Source organism: Protopterus annectens, chromosome 16.part0 (genome assembly GCF_019279795.1).
Source record: "Protopterus annectens isolate FY-2018-M chromosome 16.part0, PAN1.0, whole genome shotgun sequence".
NCBI classification, from domain to species: Eukaryota; Metazoa; Chordata; order Ceratodontiformes; family Protopteridae; genus Protopterus; species Protopterus annectens.
This window is the reverse complement of record NC_056750.1, coordinates 356,252,370-356,271,768: the sequence shown is the minus strand read 5'-3', so window position 1 is coordinate 356,271,768 and position 19,399 is coordinate 356,252,370. Positions and strand designations below refer to the sequence as shown.

General features: G+C 41.4%; 1 protein-coding gene across 1 annotated transcript in view; it reads right to left on the bottom strand.

Moving 5' to 3' along the window:
• DBH (dopamine beta-hydroxylase) overlaps positions 1–19,399 on the bottom strand; it is a 746,988-nt gene that overhangs the window by 125,139 nt on the left and 602,450 nt on the right. Inside the window, exon 11 of the mRNA XM_044058860.1 lies at positions 14,171–14,330. Within this exon, the coding sequence (XP_043914795.1) occupies positions 14,171–14,330 (160 nt within the window). The remainder of the gene's footprint in view (positions 1–14,170; positions 14,331–19,399) is intronic.

Genomic DNA, 19,399 nt, shown 5'->3' with positions numbered 1-19,399 from the left:
AGTATGTCCTGAGCATGAACTGATATGAATCAAAAGATTATAGATCCTATAAAACAGATTCATGCTGCACATTAACAGTCTTGTGAGTAATATTCTAAACCAAAGAAATATTGGAGATGAGGTGGCAGTTCGCCAGACTACAAGGATCCAAACGTGGCAACTTAAGGACTGGGATTTCTGAGGTCTCATTGTGACTGCCTGAAGAAAATCATGGTCCTTACTGAGAGCCTCATCATTTTAAAAATAAATGTAGCAAAAACATCTGGAGAAAACATCACAAGTCTGACTGAATGTAGATACAGTCAGCAAAGTGGGGTCCACAACCTGCACCAGTATCAAGTCACTTGTGGTCTCACAGGTTCACTGCCTGGCTACAGCATACAGACTTTCCAAATTTATTTAAGCAATTTGAAGAGTGAAGTACTGAGCAGTAGTCTCATGATTCTGAGGCAGAACCTGGTTTTCTGGTTCAATAGACAGGCAGCACTGAATAATCTTTCTAAAAACTTAAAAGCACCTCAGGTTTGATTTTACATGGCAAAGACCTCCCTGGACTAGAACGTATCCTTTTTATCATAGATCTATGATTTGTGAACAGAACAGTGATTGTCCAGATTAAGTTTGTTCCTGGCAAGGCAAGCCTTTTTCCAGTATTGTTCAGATCTTCAGTCTTCATTCCTGTGGTGGAGTGAGTCTTATATTTATACATTGGCTCACAAGTTCATAGATTCATAGGTGTTTGCTAGGCTAATGACTGCAATGGCCTTTTTAAGCTAATTTCTAGTATACTTGATAAGCGTGAGCAGGGTCCTGGGAAATGAACCATATACAGGCTGCTTGTGTCCATTAGAAACTCGGATGTCAAACCAGGGATGAATTTCCTGTTCCACATCCAGTGGTCCAAGTTACACTTGAATTAGGTTAGGGAGGAACTCTGTTTCACATGGATGGGGAGCATGTTCCAGAGAAGGGGTAGTCTCTGGTATATATAACATTCTTTCCAGCAGGTCCTATTTATATGACAGGCAAGGTTTAAGTCTTTATAATGGGTAATTTTGGTGTTGCTTGTTTTGCAGATATGCAGGAAGTCCATCAGAGTGGGCTCTGACAATGCCTTGTATGCCAGGTAAAGATCTCCCCTCAATAGCCTGTAGGAGACAGAATACAGGGATGGGGCCTTGAGGCAGTCTGCATAGGATGTGTTACTTACGCCCTGTGTTCTTTTAGTGAAGGACCGCTGTGGATGTTCCATTTTTTGGATATGCCTGGTTAGGTACATACCAAAGAAGGTATTGTACTCAGTGATAGGTCTGATGAATGCCAAATACAGTGGAACAGTGATCTCCTTGGAACTAGATGCCATACTTTTGTTTGTAATTTGAAAAAGATAGAATGATCTCCTCACTAATGCAGACATGTAATGGTCAAATGCTAGATTGTTGTCTGTGTGTGTCTCCAAGTCCCTGACTACAGGATCAGCTCTTAGGAGTGTGTTTTCAATATGATAGTTACCAGAGGTAGATGACTTCCCAAAGGATACTATTATGCATTCCTTGCTATTTAGATATAGTCCATGGCTCTGATATCAGTTATTTGTCTGTGCCAGCCCTTCCTGGAGAACATTTGTTTAAGTGGGGGACTCTGTGATTGCTCCTAGTTTGCAATCATCTGCAAATTAAGTCAGCCAGAGGCCATTGACATTGGCCTTGACTTCAGAGAAGTAAATGCCAAAAAAGTAGCTGTCCCATAACTGATCTCTGAGGAACTCCATTTGTGGTTGGCCTCTTTGTAGAGGTAGAATCCCCAATACTAACTTCCTGCATCCTGCTGTCAGCCAGCTGGCTATCCACCAGGTGACATGAGGGTTTATACCTAACCTTTTGAGTTCATCAACAATGCCTGAGTAGGGTATTCTGTCAAATGCCTTGGCGAGGTCAAGGTAGGCCGTGAGAACCATTGTTCCCTCATTCATTGCTTTGGTGACCTTCTCAAAGAAGTCCACCAGGCTGAGTAGTCATGACCTGCCCTTAATGAAACCAAATTGGGTTAGGTCCAGTGTCTGGAGGTTCACTGTGTCATTACTGATCATTTTCATGATAATTATTCCCATGGCTTTGCATATGGCACTAGTCAGATTTATGGGTCTGTAGTTTCCATGGTCTGTATATGGCCCACATTTGTGCAAAGAGATGACTGTTGCTGTTCTCCATTTTTGAGTCATGAAGCCTGATTGGATACTACTGTTAAATAGCAATTCTAGAGGGCCTGATAGGTCATGTTTCATGCTATTTAGAAGGCATCCTGGGATATTGTCTGGGCCCATTGATGCAGTGCTCTTGGTCTTAGAGAGAACATTAAGGACCTGTTTCTTAGTGATAGTGGGGAGAATTATATTTGATGATATTCCCTGAGGGAAGGTTGAGGGGGAGAGAGGGGTATAGTTGGAGCTGAGTTTATCAGCCAGGCGGTTTGCTATATCTTCTGGCTCAGTACAGGTGGCTCCATTCACAATGAGCTCTGCACATAATTGTGTAGTGCCTTTGAGGTTGCAGACATAGCTAAAGAATTCTTTTTGGTTGTCCTTGGCCTGGGAGACCAAATGTACCTCAGTTTTGACCTTGGTAAACTTTGTCTTCTGAGATGTTTGTTTAGTTTGATAAAAGTGTTTTTATCCTTCTGGGTGCTGCCCCTCCTAATTTTTGTCATGCTTTTCTTCCTTCTGTTATGCAGCCTATTGATGTTGTGATTCCACCATGGCAGTTTGTTTAGGGTTACCACCTGTTGCACTCTGCGAGGGACAGTCCCTTTTTGGGCAGTTGTGTCCTGCAAAGAAATCGAAAAAAATGACAAATGTCCTGAGATTTTAGGACAAACATATTTCCTATATTTTATGTAATAGTTGCATAAAACAGTTATTCTGTATCTGAAACACCTAAATGTGATAAGAGACAGCACAAGCAACTAAAATGCTACAAGAATAAGCTTTTATGTAGGCCAAAAAGTGAAGTTCTGATCTTTGTACTGGCCGTGGCTATGTTTTGCCCTGCAAAATCTGTCGTTTGTACCAAAAATGTCCCACTTTGGCCATTTGAAAAGGTGGCAACCCTAGGCTTGTTTTTTTTTAGTTAGTTCTGTACTTCCATCTGCTGGAACTGCTGCCTGTATGTATAGGATTTCTGTGAACAGTTTTGCATGGGCAACAGTGTTCTCAGGGTTTATGGGAGCTTGACATTTTGCTAGGTATCACTTAATAGTAGGAAGTTAGGAGTTGGGGTTCCAGGTTTTATTTTTACTTCAAAGAAGACAGTTTTATGGTCCAACCTTACCACAGAAGACATTACATTAGGGGGAGTGCAGCACTCTCACATATTATTGAGAACCAGATGCAGTATGTTTGCACCCTGACAATCTGGTCCAGGGAGTAATCTCTGTGCCTGTATGTTTGGTGTCTTATGTGATTCCCAGTTAATAGTGGGTGATTAAAGTCACCCATGGATATGGTATCGGGTTGGATGGTGAGTGTTTCCAATAAGTTTAGATACACGTTATGGGTTTCCTGAGTCATAGAGGGAGATCAAGGAAGTGTTATGAGGTTTTGCTTGTGGTGATTTCAACATGGAGAAGCTCAAGTATATCATCCTGTTTTACCAGCCTTGAGGTATATTTATTTTTGTTGTAAACTGAGACACCTCCACCTTTACATCCCGTCTGTGTATTAGATGGTCTAAATATATAGAAGGCATTATAGCCTTGCACTGCCTGTGTGCTCTCCGTGGCTCTAAACCATGCCTCAGTGACCGCACAGACATCAGCATTTTCTAGGGTGAGAGAGCTTATAGGGAGTGGCGTTTTTATTCAGACTTCTAGAATTGAGCAGTAACACCTTTAGAGTTTCTTGCTTTTGATTTCCTTTGTCAGAAGTACTTTCAGTGTGGCATAGCCTAAAAAGGCAGTATAGGGGAGGAGAATGCTTTAGCTAATATTTGAAAGCCTAGAGGGTAGAGGTGCAGACCATCCATGGCAAAGCATCATGGTCTGTTGATCATCTCCTTCTCCTTTAGAATGACACCAGAAACTAAGCTAGTTACTAAAGTTACTCATCTGTTTGTATTGTGGCATCATCCTTGGAGAAGGTAAAATGCTGCTCAGTGCTAGGCTCATACAAGCCTGGGACACACACTGCAAGAGCGCCACAATGTCTGTCTTTATATAGTCTAGGGAGATACATCTCAGGTCCTTTACACCCACATGGACTATTACTAAGTCATACTTGTCCTTGTAGTCTAGTGAACTGAGTGCATTTGTAATGTGGCTGATCCTGGCCCTTTAAAGCAACTAATTCTGACTTTCTCCTTACTCATCATGGTGAAAGGGACATCACTGTGTCTCACAATGGAGTCTCCAATGACCAGAATATTGGATTATGTGGTGGCTTGCCTTATGAGCTTAGAAGTAGAGGCTACATGAGATGTGACTGTGTGTGTTGATGTGGGGTTTGCTTTGAAAAAGTGCATTTGGGGCTGCTGAGGGTATTTTTTATGTGTACTTCATTTAGAAGGTCTTTGGTGTTTAGGAAAATTACATTTTATTGCCTCAGCATATGTGAGTCTATGTGTCAGCTTTGAACTATGTGTAATAGGTGCCTAATTACTGAAACAATTTTCAGGGCTAAGTTGTCAATGCAATATTTACAAAGAACTTCTTGCCTAATGAAGGATACTATTATACATTTCTTGGTAATCATTTTTAGTCCATGGTTTTGACACCAGCTATTGGTTTGGAAAAGGCCTTCTTGGAGGATTTTACTGCCCCCTGTGGAGTTTATGATGGCACCAAGTTTACAGTCATCTACCAGCTTGGTCAGGCATTAACACTTAGCTTTGACCTCTGAGACGTAAATATCAAAGAGGAGTGGCCGAAGGACTGAATCCTGGGGTACACTACTGGTGACAGGTCTTTTGAAGGAGGTACTGCAGCCTACCTTAATTTCCTGTAGTTCTGTTTGTAAGCCAGTTTTCTGTTCAATGAGTTACATACAGATTAACATTCAGCTTGACAGTTTATCCAGGATACTTGAGTGTAGCATTGTCCTGAATGCCTTTGCTTTGCTAGCCTCATATTTCAAATGCAATGTGTACTCATTTGCTCTTGTACATTGCACTAGTAACCTTCTTGAAGAATTCAGCCAGGTTAAGTAGGTAGGATCTGCCCCTAACAAATCTGAACTAGCTTGAATTGAGAGTTTGTAGGTTATCTATGTCCTTATGTTTTTATTCTATAATGATAATTTCCATACATTACACATGAGGTCAGACTTATGTGTCTATAATTTCCCATGTCCCATGATACTCCACCTTTGTGTAAAGTGGTGGCAGTTGCTGCCCTCTCTTCATCTAGTGCAAAGCCTGTTTGGAGGCTGACACTGAATAGCAATCGTAGGAGATTGGACAGGCCCTGTTTCAGGCTGGCCATTAAGCAGCCCCATATGTTATCTGACCCCATGGAAGCAGTATTCTTGGTCTTAGATAGTGCCTTAAAGACTTGTTCATGGGAAATTTGAGGGGTGAAATAAATGTGGGCATGAGATCTGGGAATGTAGGGAGGATGGAGGATGAAGTTAGAACTAAATTTATCAACTAGCAGATTGGCTATGTCTAAGTATGTGACATCACTTAAAATTACCTCTGCACAGTGCTGGGCATGGTTTCTAAAGTTTTAACATAGTTAATGAAGGCTTTGTGGTTGTCCTTTGCCTGGATGTCAATGTTTACCTCATATCTGACTTTTGTTGATTTCTTCAGGGTATGGAGTTCTCTGTTATGTTTAGCAAGAGATTTTTTTTCCCATCTTGATAGTTACATTTATAGTATGTGCTGTGATGTCATGCACTGGCACAGTAATCAAGGAGTTTCAATCCTCACCACTAGCACCAGTGAGGGCATCCACATTGGGAGGATAACAAGTACACACACATTAAAGTACAATATCCCTTAAGAGCACACAGTGATCACAATCAGTCTGGGACTGGTTTCTCCCTTTCTCTCCAGATCCCCAATAAGACTGCCCACTAGCACAGCCCTGGGGCCCTTACAAGCCTAGCCAAGAGTTTATCCCCAAAAAACAAACTTCAGTCAGCATCTGGTGCCCGTGTCAATTAGGGACACAGGTGGAATACCTAGAACAAATTTATTGGTTTTGCTTGAAGAGGGTCAGTGAGGTACTCTGTTGACATGTATGGGAAGTCTATTTCAGACACGGGGCAGCCTCTGGGAGACAAACGTGTCTCTCCAGCAAGTTTTGTTGATGTTGCATATTAGATTTATGCCTTTTGAGTGGGTAATGCATGAGTAGTTAGATTTCCGGATGTGGAGCATGTCTAGTAGAGCATGTTACGGTATTGCCTTTTAGGCGAAACACAGATCACCTCTGAGCAATCTGTACAAATCCGAGTAGAGTGATAGTGATTTGAGCCTGCCCACATAGGACAGGTTTTGGAGGCCACGGATTCTCTGTGAGAAATTTCTGTGGCCTTTCTCAGATGAGTAGTCAAGCCAAAACCTCCAGTACCCTCTCAGTCCAACCAGTACTTCATGTCCCTGCCAACGTAGCTGACACACACATGCACACACACACACTTTGAGATTTGGTTTATATACACACACACACAGAGACACTCCTGGGGAAAGCTGGCACAGCTTCTCCAGCTATGCCCCCTTCCGCCCAGGCTATAAGGTAGTAATCTACTGCCACCAACTACCCTTATCAGCTACTATAAAGGCCCTTACCAAAGGATTTCCAATTTTGCTGTGCAATATTATTATTATCCAATTAGTAAGTGTGACAAACAGCAAGGCTAATCAAGTGGCTTTGTACAATATCACCAAAAACATGCAAGTACTGTAGAGCTTAAATTATCTCTACACAAAACAGCCACAGTTGAATGGTTTAAAAATGTAAATAATAAAAACACAAGACAATACTTATTACTACAACACAATGACATTACAGAGTTCAGAAATCAAAGGAAATACTTTAAAACAATACTGTAGGATAGTCTGACATAAATATAGAAAACAGCTAGACTAATCTGGCTATATTCCTGTCTCTCCATAAGATAAATCACTGTTCTAAATACTACTTACATACAGAGCAAGCAAGTGCTGGGTGAGTGGATGTTCTTACTAGATCCAAGACAAGATGCAAAATGCTGTGCTTTCTTTCTGCGATAACCCTTAAATTGATAATACAACTTACTGCTGAGTCATTTCAGATTACATCATTCTTGACACCTCTGCTGAAGTTTCTCAGGCTCACAGAACTCAAAATTTAACATATCTTTGTAATCTTGCACCTGCTAGTAAGCCGCAGCAATAAAGGACACTTCACATGTAAAATCTAGTAATTATCAATGTCTTAAAACAATAGAAATAATTTCATATCCCAAACATCATGTCTCCAAACTTGAGATCAAACACAGTTGTAAAATCTTTTACTTAACAGCCTTCTTCCAGCAGGGTGCACCGTGGTTACATTTTTGAAACTCAATGCACCATATAGTTTAATCATAACATATAGTTCTCTTTACATTTGTAAAACAAGCCTGTGTATTATATTATTATTTACAATGACATAGAATTATCTACAAAATTCTATCTGGCTGGGCTGGCAGCCTTCACACATGTAATGAGTTTTTCCTTCTATTATAGATCCTATTTATATACAGGTTCCACCACAGGGGTATATTTTTGAATTTGGCATTGTGTTTACTTGGAAGGGGGACAGGTTAATCTACACAGCTATTCACATGTGCATATAATTTGAAAGTACAAGATTCTGCATAATCAGTGAGGTAATCAAGTTGGTAGGGGTTGTTGAATTTATCCAGGTCATCGCTCAGTTTCAGCAGATTAGCCTTGTCATAATATCTGAATACTGGATTATTGGAGAATGCTTCTGGATTCAGTCTTCAGGTGAATCTGACTGACTTGTGGTCCAGTTTAACCAATGAAGGAATTCTAGTTGGTAAGGATCAGAACTGTCCCATGCCAATAAAGATCAAGTCCGGAATTTTATCACCCCTTATCTGGGGTATAGACTAACTGGTTTAGAGAGTTTGTGTTGATGAACTCCAGAAATCTCTAAGCATACATGTTAGTGGATGTATATGTCTTCCAGCTAATGGAGGGGTAGTTGAAACCCCCTAGGAAAAAGGTAGGTGGCTTAATGAGTAGGGAAACCTTACTAACTGGGTAGGAGTTTTGGGTTGAGGGGGGTGTAGAAGGGTCCTATAGATAACCATGACATAGAGAATTTCCAGATTATTATCTTGTTTAACTAGTCTGGAGATAGAGTGTTTTTACAGCTATGGAGACAGCACCACCTTTAGTGCCTTCATCTAGTGTGGTGGCCCTTAACATGTGCTAGGCATTGAAACTGATGGGATGATCTCAATGGTCTTGAACCAGGTCTCCAAAATGGTGCATATATCAGTGTTTTCCAGGGTAAGGAAACTTTTAAGGAGTGAAACGTTTTGCTAAGGCCAGTAATACCCTGATATTATCTGGATCCTGTTTTGTTATTTTGGAAGCTATTGAGAACTGATGTTGCCCAAAACAAGGAACTCTGGGATGAACAAAACTTTAACCAGTATATGAAAGCCTTGGGGGGGGGGGGGGTTAGGAGCAGGGCATCCCTCACAATTTCTATTCTTAAACCTTTTCCGTAAGCTCTGCATAACTTGACTTTCCTTTCAGCTAACTGAACTGTAAACTTAGTCTTTCAGCATATGTGGTTTACAGTATCCTACTTTCAATGTTTCCCTTACTTCATATTGCTCGTGTTTATTAGTATTAGGAAAAACAACCATCATCATTAGTAAAACTGTGTGAATCATCTTAGTTGCTGCTCACCCCCTGAGCCAGATCATGGGCAAATGGAGCCCCAGGCAGGGTAATGGATTGGACCCCCACCACCCCAGGCAGCAGCCCCCGCACAGTCATTCCAGTGTCCTTTACTTGGTTATTTCTCTCAGTTACTATAAATACTGTTCAAACCTGTCAGTGTACATATTTTCTTCTTTAATTCTACATGGATTACAGATATATGGATTTAATTTAAAACTTTTATTTCAAATTTACACCACAAACACCGATATTTATTTGCCGTTTGCTAAACAAAACAATAGAGTCTCACAATAGAAACAGACTTAGCATAACAGTAAACTTCTCTGCCCTTGAAAGTCACATTCATTGAAATGGCATTGAAACCTACCTTCAAAGAAAATGCATCTGACCAGTGATGGATCATGGTAAACTTTGTGCTGTTTTCAAACCCTAGGCCCCTTGCATACATTTTTACACACACAATTCACCATTTTGATTGTATTAAACTATGTTCCTTGTATAACACAGTACCACTTGTCATAGTCTGTTCTAAATTTGTGTCTTGAACATTGTTCCAGTAAGCAATGAAACAAAATATGAACCAGTAATGACAAAACTATCCATTTTAGAACATTGCTACTACAAAAGACCAATCAAACTTCTGTCATTACAGTCCACCAATATCAGTCAATATGCACAATCTCTGCAGAAGTAAACATCACCTGAATAATTCTACATTAAAAAGATCTGTAACTAATGAAGAGGTTGCTGCACGCAAACAACTTTATGTTTCAGTATATTTCATCTACAAATTCAGTGCCTGCTGCCCATGAAGAATAAATTGCCTATGTTACATAAAAAAAAAAAATGGCAAGCTGGTAATATTACAATACATAGGATCATAGGAGGTTACTAGGCTAATGGCCCTGGGGCCCTTACAAGCCTAGCCAAGAGTTTATCCCCAAAAACAAACTTCAGTCAGCATTGCTCCTGTCAGTTAGGGACACAGGTGGAATGCCTGGGACAAATTTGTGTTTTGCTTGAAGAGGTTCAGTGAGGTACTCTGTTGACATGTATGGGAAGTCTGTTTCAGAGACAGGGCAGCCTCTGGGAGACAAACCTGTCTCTCCAGCAAGTTTTGTTGATGTTGCATATTAGATTTAGGCCTTTTGAGTGGGTAATGCATGAGGAGTTAGACTTCCAGATGTGGAGCATGTCTAGTAGAGCATGTTACAACATTGCCTTTTAGGCGAAACACAAATCACCTCTGAGCAATCTGTACGAATCCGAGTAGAGTGATAGTGATTTGAGTCTGCCCACATAGGACAGGTTTTGGAGGACATGAATTCTCTTTGTGAGGTATTTCTGTGGCCTTTCCTATTGGTGCAGGTGTTTGGAGAGGTACATAACAAATGGGGTGTTATACTTAATTATTGGCCTAATGAGGGAGGAGTACAGAGAGGTAATAACCTCCTTTTGTCTGGATGCAATCCCTTTGCTTATGAGATGAACCAATTAAAAGGTCTTTCTGACCACTGCAGCTACATGGTGGTTGAATGTGAAATTGATGTCAGCCTGAGTACCCAGGTCTCTCACCACAGGTTGTGCCCTTAGGAGGTTGCTGTTGATGTGGTAATCAGTAGGGGCCATGTTTTTCCCAAATGGTATGATAATACATTTTTTCTACATTTAACTTCAGGCCATGACTTTAGCACTAGTCATTTGTTGCTGTGAGACCCTCTTGCAGTATGCTAACATAATTTGGGGAGTCAATGACAGCACCCAACTTACAGGCATCTGCAATCTTGGTCAGCCATAGGCTTTTTTCTTTGCCTGGACCTCTGAGAAGTAAATGCCAAACAGCAGGGGTCCCAGGACAAATCCCTGGGGAACACCACTAGTGACAGGTCTGCTGTTGGAGATGGTGGCACCTATTTTGACCTTGTGAGTCCTATTTGTGAGCCATTTGGCCACCCACCTGATGGGTTAGGGATGTATGCCAAGTTGTGTTAGCTTTTCGATGATGTCCAAGTCAGGGATTGTGTCAAAGGCCTTGGCCAGGTCAAGGTAAGCTGTATGTACTGACTTTCCCTCATCCAGGGCCTTGGTGACATCCTCAAAGAAGAGAAGTCAGCCAGGTTCAACAGGCAAGATCAGCCCTTGATGAATTTGAACTGAGTGGGATCAAGTGCTTGGAGACAACTGCCTATGTCTTTGTTTATGAGATCCAATGGGGAAATAGTTTCCAGGGTCAGTAGTGGCACCACCTTTGTGCAGTGGGATGACAATGGCAGTTCTCCACTCTGCTGGGATGAAGCATGTACTTAGGCATTGGTTGAATAGGGTGCTCAATGGTGATGCTAGTTCATGCTGGAAATGGTGCAGAATACAGCCTGGGATACTGTCAGGTCCCATGGAAGCTGGGTTATTTGCCTTGGATAGGGCCTTTAACACTTGATCTATGGAGATGTGAGGTGCAGAATAAGTATTGGGGATGTCAAATGGGCCTTTGTAGGGGACAGGGGGTGAAGTTTGCACTAAAACTATCTGCTAGCAGGTTGGCTAAGTGAACAGAATCAGTGTAAGTGGTACCATTAAGTATTAAAACATAACAAACCTGGGCTTTGCCATGGAGGTTCCTGACATTACTTAAGAATGCTTTGTGGTTTCCTCTTTGTTTCAGAGGTTAGTTTTAATTCATAATTGGCTTTAGAGATTTTCACTAGTGATCTAATTTGCTTACTGAGGCTGAGGAGAGAGTTTTTCCAATTTGGAATTTGTGCCTTTTTACCCTTGGACAACAGTTTCTTCCTTTTGTTGTAAAACCTGTTGATAGAGGATGTTCACCAGACAGGTTTGTGTTTCCTTGAGATTTTAGTTCTGTTGGGAATGGCTGAGTTCATGCAGTTATACAGGTGCTTGTATACTGCCTTGCCATACTGTTCAGCATAGTTGTCTGCATCCTCTGAGGGGGGCAGTGGTGTGAAGCTACTGATATCCTCCCATAGGAGTTTGTAGTCAGCTTTTGAAAAGTTTTTTTTTTAGTCTGGTTATGGTTATGGCTGGGGGCTGTAGAAACTTTGAATGAGACAGACTGATGATCTGATGTCACCAGGGAAGAACATACTATGGGAGTGGTGCAGCAGTCATCCATGTTGGTGAGAACCAAGTCCAGAATGTTACCTTCCCTTGTGGAGGAGGAGACGAGCTGGTGTAGTGGATTAGAACTGATAAAATCAAGGAATCATTGGGTGAGTGCATTAGTGCAGGAATAGTTCACCCAGTCTATGGTGTGGTAGTTGAAGTCACCAAAGATCATGGTGTTATAGAGTACCTTGATGAAGTCAAGTAGGTCCAGGTAGGAGGAGTGAGTCTATATCTGGCTATAAATTGGATGGGTGTCTTGCCAACTGTCAGTACTGGTGTAATTCCAGTGTGTCATGCTGTTGCTCATACAGAATAGCTGGCAAACTTATAACAGGCTCATAGTTACTAGGCATCTCATCTAAAAGAGTGCACACTCAGGACTGCAGCACCCCCATTCCCCCTTAAAGTACAGCACAGTATCAGCAATCCTTCTACATGGTGGAGTAGAGCTCACAGCCTTCTGTACCAAAGGCAAGTATGTTACCTGTTGTGCTACTAATGATGCTTTCAAATTCTATAGCACAAACATTGATGGCCATCTACTAAACAAAACAGTTGCACATTGAAAACAGTCTTACCATGAGCAACAGTAAACTTTTCTTCCCATGAAACTCACAAGTCATTGAAAATGTGCCAACACTCATAAGCACTGAAACTCAAGTCCTTGAAAATGCACTAAAACTCAATTCCTTGAAAATGCACTGAAACTCAGTTCTTTGAAAATATAATGACACTCACATTCCTTGAAAACATACCCCTTACAACTAAGTTGGCAGTCTGCTAGTTGGTGTAGAGGATCAAGGCTCTTGTCTCCTGCAACCAATACACAGGGTTTGAGCCTGAGCAAGTTAAAAGCAGTAGCAGTAATAGTTCTCCAGACATCCACTGAAGAAATGCACTTGTCTCTCTCATGGTAGTAAGCAGCAGCAGTAGGAAATAGAAAGTTCCAATATTTACGTGTGCCGGCATTGTATAGTACATGCAGACAGATACAGAGTGTGTCCTTAAAGAAGAAATGTAATTTTTTAAAATTGTTTAAGCTAAAATTTGTGGCAACCCCCCCCCCCCCCCCCTAACCAGCGGGCCCTAGGCAACTGCCTAGGTTGCCTAATACTGTATCTGGCTCTGGTCACTCCAGTCCATTTTATGCTAATGAATTTTGTTTCTTGCTTAGGTATGTGTGTGCAACAAACACAAGAAAACTGTAAAATTAGAGAAAAGGTGGAAACCTGAAACCCAGTAATGACAACTCTAATTTGTGATGGGTAAAGGAATGATCACCCTAGATGGGATCAGCAATCATCTGTAATCAGTGATTATGTTTTAATGAACAGCTTGGTAGTGTAAAATCATAACACAATCTTTGTTTATCTTATTTGTAAATCTTTCAAGATTTTTTCAGCTGAACTGGGACATCTGGAAATAAATAACCAGAAAAAGTAAACTTCCTATATCAGATAAATTACTGTGAAATTAGAAAGCAAAGGTATGGATGCATATGTGTGTGTGTGTGTGTGTGTGTGTGTGTGTGTGTGTGTGTGTGTGTGTGTGTGTGTGTGTGTGTGTGTGAGAGAGAGAGAGAGAGAGATATGTGGCAGTGTATTAATCATTTTCCTGCAAACTTTGCAAAGTGTTATACTTATCAAGAACACCATTTGGATGTAATTTCTCTCTGATATTGTGCTATGATTAGGAAAGAAGCAGTTCTGAATTTGTATTAGTCACATGATGTAGTGGCCGCGGTGGTGCAGCGGTAAGTGTTGTCACCTCACAGCAAGAGGTTCCCCCGTTCGATTCTCGGCAAGAGTACCTTCTGTGTGGAGTGTGCATGTCCTCCCTGTGGTCAAGTGACGTCTGAAGACATGCAGGTAGGTGCGTGCGTGAATGGATGTGCCTTTTTTGAAGTTTGGGCATCGGACTGGCAACTTGGCACCGTAAAATCCACTGCCAATCATTAGCGGACCGGAGTTCCGCTGTGGCGACCCCTGACAGTAGTATTAGTTACATGATGTTTGTATCAAAGTTATCAACACTTTTAGGAACTGTACAATACATTGACTTCCATCTGTATTGGTACTCTCACAAAATTCATGGAAGAGATAACATTTCACATTCTATTTTAAAATCCTTAAAATACTTACAGGGAATTTGACAGATGTCGACTTTTTGCAGTGCATAGATATTGGAGTAAAATCATAGAGCGATTTCAAAACTTCCCTACTAAACGAGTTCCAGGGAACAGAATCAAATTGCTCTGTTATCGATGCCTGAGGGCAGGTACATATTTCATCGTCATTAAACCTAATAGAAATACAGAAACACAGTGCTACTTACATAATTTCTTTAAAAAAACATTATATTCAGGTCTACAGCTTGTATAAATATATGTTTTATAAAGAGCAAGCAAACCAAGGAAAATACCCTATGAGGAACACAATTAGTTATGTACTTAAATATACCTCATCTGAGGTTTTGAAATGTAAAATATTTTTATATAGTAAGTTTTATTTCAGAGCCATTTCTCCTTGAAAACTAGAGACTTCTATAAACACCCAAGTTTGGAAATAATAATGTCAACTTGACAGGAACATTATATTTCTGCCCTTAAGCTTTTATACTTAGACTGTAGCCCAGTGATTAGATACTATTTCTATAAATTGCATCTTTTAGATGAAATAGTAAACTCAATACCAAACTATCAGAAAGTAGATAGATATAGATAGGTTCATAGGTTCATACTAGGCTATCTGCCCTAAGGCATTTATAAGCCTAGCCAGAGTGTGTTTGGCTTTCGCCATCCATTTTAAATTAATTTTGCTATGCGTTTTTTGAGGTTAGTATACTGTGCCTCTGTCTAACAGTGACACAGAAGTGATAGCCGGGGTAAACCTACGATCTCCCATCCACTCATCAAGATTCCTCTTGAAGAGAGTCAGTGTGGGACTCTGCCTAACCTGGACTGGGATTTTATTCCAGAGTGAAGGGAGCCTCTGGGTTATGAATCTGTCCCTCCAGCATGTCCTATTTATTTCAGTGCTGAGGTTCAAGTCTCGAGCGTAGCTCGATGGGATTTGGATTTTCTGAGGTGCAGCATGTCCATTAATTCTGGGTTGGACATGGCTTTATACGTCAGGCACAGATCGCCTCTGAGCAGGCGGTATGCCACTGAGTAGAGCTGGAGTTTCTTTAACCGGGCAGCATATGGCATCTGTTTGAGCCCTTTGATCCTCTTGGTGAGGTACTTATGGGGTCTTTCCAGTTGCTGCAGGTGTCTGGTAAGGTACATCCCAAAAGGGGCATTGTACTCAATTATGGGCCTGATGAGGGATGAGTAAAGAGGTACGATGACCTCCCCTGATCTAGATGTGAATCCCTTCATGATTAGGTGGGCTATATAAAATGTTTTTCTAACCACTTTGGCCACGTGGTCGTCAAATGAGAGATTGCAATCAACTTGGGTCCCCAGGTCCCTAATGACTTCTTCTGTACTTAATGGATTACCACCTATGTGGTAATTTGTGGGCACTTTGTTTTTGACAAAGGGGATGACTATACACTTTTTGGGGTTTAGCTTGAGGCCATGGCTCTGGCACCAGTTGTCTATTTCTATGAGGCCCTTTTGGAGGATGCTTGTGTCGGCTGGAGAGTTGATTATGGCACCCAGTTTGCAGTCATCTGCGAACTTGGTCAGCCACAGTCCTTCTGTGTTGGCCTGTACCACCGAGAAATATATACCGAACAAGAGAGGTCCCAGGACTGAGCCTTGTGGGACGCCACTTGTAACTGGTTTGGAGTCTGACATGGCTCCAGCAATTCTAACCATGTGGGTTCTGTCCTTGAGCCAGTTTGCAACCCATCTAGTGACATAGGGGTTTATATTTAAGCTGGTGAGCTTATCTATAATGCCCGAGTGGGGTATTGTATCGAAGGCTTTTGCGAGGTCCAGGTAGGCTGTGTGGACCACCTTCCCCTCGTCAATGGCCTTGGTGACTGTTTCAAAGAAATCGACCAGGTTTAAGAGGCAGGATCTGCCCTTAACAAAGCCAAACTGGGTAGGATCCAGTGTCTGTAGATCCCAATATCTTTATTTATGAGGTCCATGATGATCCTTTCCATAGCTTTGCAGACCAAGCTAGTCAGGCTTATGGGGCGATAGTTTCCAGGATCCGTTGAGGCACCACCTTTGTGGAGAGGGACCACTGTTGCTGTATGCCACTCTTTGGGTACATATCCTGTAGTAAGGCTAAGATTGAACAGTAGTTTTATGTTTGGGTTTAGCTCTTCTTGGAGTTCATGTAGGACGAGCCGGGACACCATCTGGTCCCATTGATGCTGTGTTTTTGCTTTGGAGAGGGCAGCTCTTACCTGAGCATCTGAGATGTCAGGGGCAGCACTCTGTTGGGATAGATATTTGCCCTTTTGGTGGGGAGGGGGAGAAGTTTGCACTGAACCTGTCAGCTAGGATGTTGGCAATGTCTGTGGGCTCGGTGTATTTTTGTCATTTTGGACTAATTCTGAGCATATCTGGGAATTCCCACCCAGGTTCCTAACATAACTAAAGAAAGCCTTGTGATTATCCTTAGTGTCCTGTGCAATTTTTCTCTCGAAGCTGGCCTTAGATGATTTTATGAGTGCCGTAGTTTTTGTTAATACTGATCAGAGATGCCTTCCTTTTTGGGATTTTGCTCTATCATGTAGTAGCTTCCTCCTTCTATTGTATAGTTTGTTTATGGCTGGGGTCCACCAGACAGGACGTCTGCCTTTGGAGGATTGGGTCTTGGTTTTATTTGGGATTGCATGATCCATGCATTCCTGAAGGTGTTCATAGAATGCGTTTATAAAGGATTCTGTGGTCTGGGCCGTATTTTCCACAGGCCCGGGGGCTTTGAAGGATTTCGCCTCAGTTTTGAGGCGTGTGAAATTTGCTTTAGAGAAGTTTTTCACTGTGGTTTTCTGGGCAGGGGGTGGGGTCAGGATGTGAATATCCAGTGAGATTAGTTTATGGTCTGATCTTACCAGTGAGGGATACACTTCTGGTCTGGAGCATAGTGTCCCCATGTTGGTGATGATCAGGTCCAGTATGTTTCCCCTCTTGTGGGAGTGGTAACAAGTTGTTCCATAGCATTTGAGTTTATAAATTCTAGGAACCTTTGGGCTAGGGTGTTGGAGCTAGAGTAATGCTCCCAGTCTATGTTTGGGTAGTTGAAGTTGCCCAGTATAATGGTGTTTGGAGAGACCTTCATATTTTCCAGTATTCTCAGGAAGGCCAAGTGGGGTTCCTGTGTTTGGGAGGGTGGTCTGTAGCAGGCTATAAACTGGAAGGCAGTTTTACCCACAGTTAGTTGCACATGGATAGTCTCTGATGCTTTGTGCTGTGCCACCAACCTGGAGGTGTGGGTATCTTTGACGAATATTGATACTCCCCCTCCATTTGTGGTTCAGTCCAAGTTTTGGGGCCGAAAAGCATGGTATGAGGTATAACCTGGTAGTGCTGCTAGATAGATAGAGAGATAGATAGATAGATAGATAGATAGATAGATAGATAGATAGATAGAAAGACAGATAGGCAGAAGACAGTCTTTTATCTTTGATGCAAGTTCTATTCTAGTCACCAATATAATAAAAACCTTTGTGTTCTATCCCTGTCAGTAGTACGTGGTAAACCATAAACAACCTCAGAATTAAAGAAGCTTTTTCTTTTGCCAGGAAATGCAGTGAGTTGTCTGACAACATGTTCTACATTGATAAACTTGCCCCTAACCTCTCTTTATTGTTGATAAGTGTAGTTTTTTAATCCATTGATTTGGTCACATGTTTTACTTCTCTCCTATTGTTCTTTGATCACAAAAGACAGTTTTGTCTGAATGCACTTATGTGCAGAACTATGGCATATGCTTTATCGCACACGAATGATTATTTTATGTTAGACAATGGGCTTACTGTACATCAGTGCCCTGATTGGAGCATGAGCGTTCCCCAGCAGGGTATTAATGCACAAGTAATGCCCACTGACAAACGAGTCTGCCACTTCACAGCAGCTTATCAAGCCGCCGTGGAGCTCAGACTGAGAAAAGTGGAATGGTCACCATTATTGTATGCTCGCTAAGCAGCACTTTTGCTGTTTAGCGAGTGTAAAATAAAAGTAAAAAAAAAAAAAGTGCGCGTATGTGTTTGTGTATGAAAGTGCATGCTTGCATGAGTGTGAGAGAGAGAGATCGGTTGAGCTACTATTTTACACTTGCTAAGCAGCGTTTTGCTGTTTAGCGAGTGTAAAATAAAAGTAAAATTTAAAAAATGTCTGTCTGTCTTAGTGTGTGTAAGTATATGCCTGTATGAGTGTGAGAGACAGATCGGTTAAGCTGCTATATTATACTGGCTAAGCAGCACTTCTGCTGTTTAGAGAGTGTAACTTAAAAAGCGGTGTGTGTGTGTGTGTGTGTGTGTGTGTGTGTGTGTGTGTGTGTGTGTGTGTGTGTGTGTAAGAGAGAGATAATCATGTGCATAAAAATAGAAGTGTGAGTGTGTGTGAAAGAGAGAGAGAGAGTGTATGCATGTATGAAGTAAGAGAGAGATGATCATGTATATGCATGTTTATGTTGCTGTCTGCTTGTCTGAGTGAATGCGTGCATGAAAGTAGAGGAGTGTGTGTGTGTGTGTGTGTGTGTGTGTGTGTGTGTGTATATGAAAGAGAGAGAGAAAATGAAGAGTGAGAGTGATCAACCATACCTCTCGGCATACCTCTCAACCACATAGTGCAAGAAATCTGGAAGAAGCCCAACAAAATGGGGGTGGGGACAAAGACCTAAAAGTAGGGATAGATATTATATATTGCTCTTATAAACTTAGAATGTTGCTAGAGCAACAGAAATTGTTTTAAAGTACATTTTCTGAAGGATTTGAAGGCTAAACTCAGATGTATGCTATCTTTTAGTGACTTCAGTCCTCAGATCACCCCAGTAAATTGCTAGAAAAACACAACTTTTATGAGGAACAGATCAAAAATATGAGACAAAAATCTGGACATTCTGCAGAAATCTGGACAGTTGAAGTATTCCTCTCAGCACAGATAATGGAGAAACAAAGGGCTGAAAACAGGGACGGATTATAAATATTGCTGTTATAAACTTAGAAAGTTGCTAAAATAACATGGTTTCATTAGCTTGCATTTTTTTTCTGAAGTAGAGATGTGTGTGTGTGTGTGTGTGTGTGTGTGTGTGTGTGTGTGTGTGTGTGTGTGTGTGTGTGTGTGTGTGTCTGTGTGTCTGTGTGAGGTGACTACTGGCAGTAGCAGCAGTAAAGAGGTTTACAAACCTGAAATCTGAATAAAGCCTAAAATAAAGGGGATCAAAGTCTGTAAAACAGAAACTTAA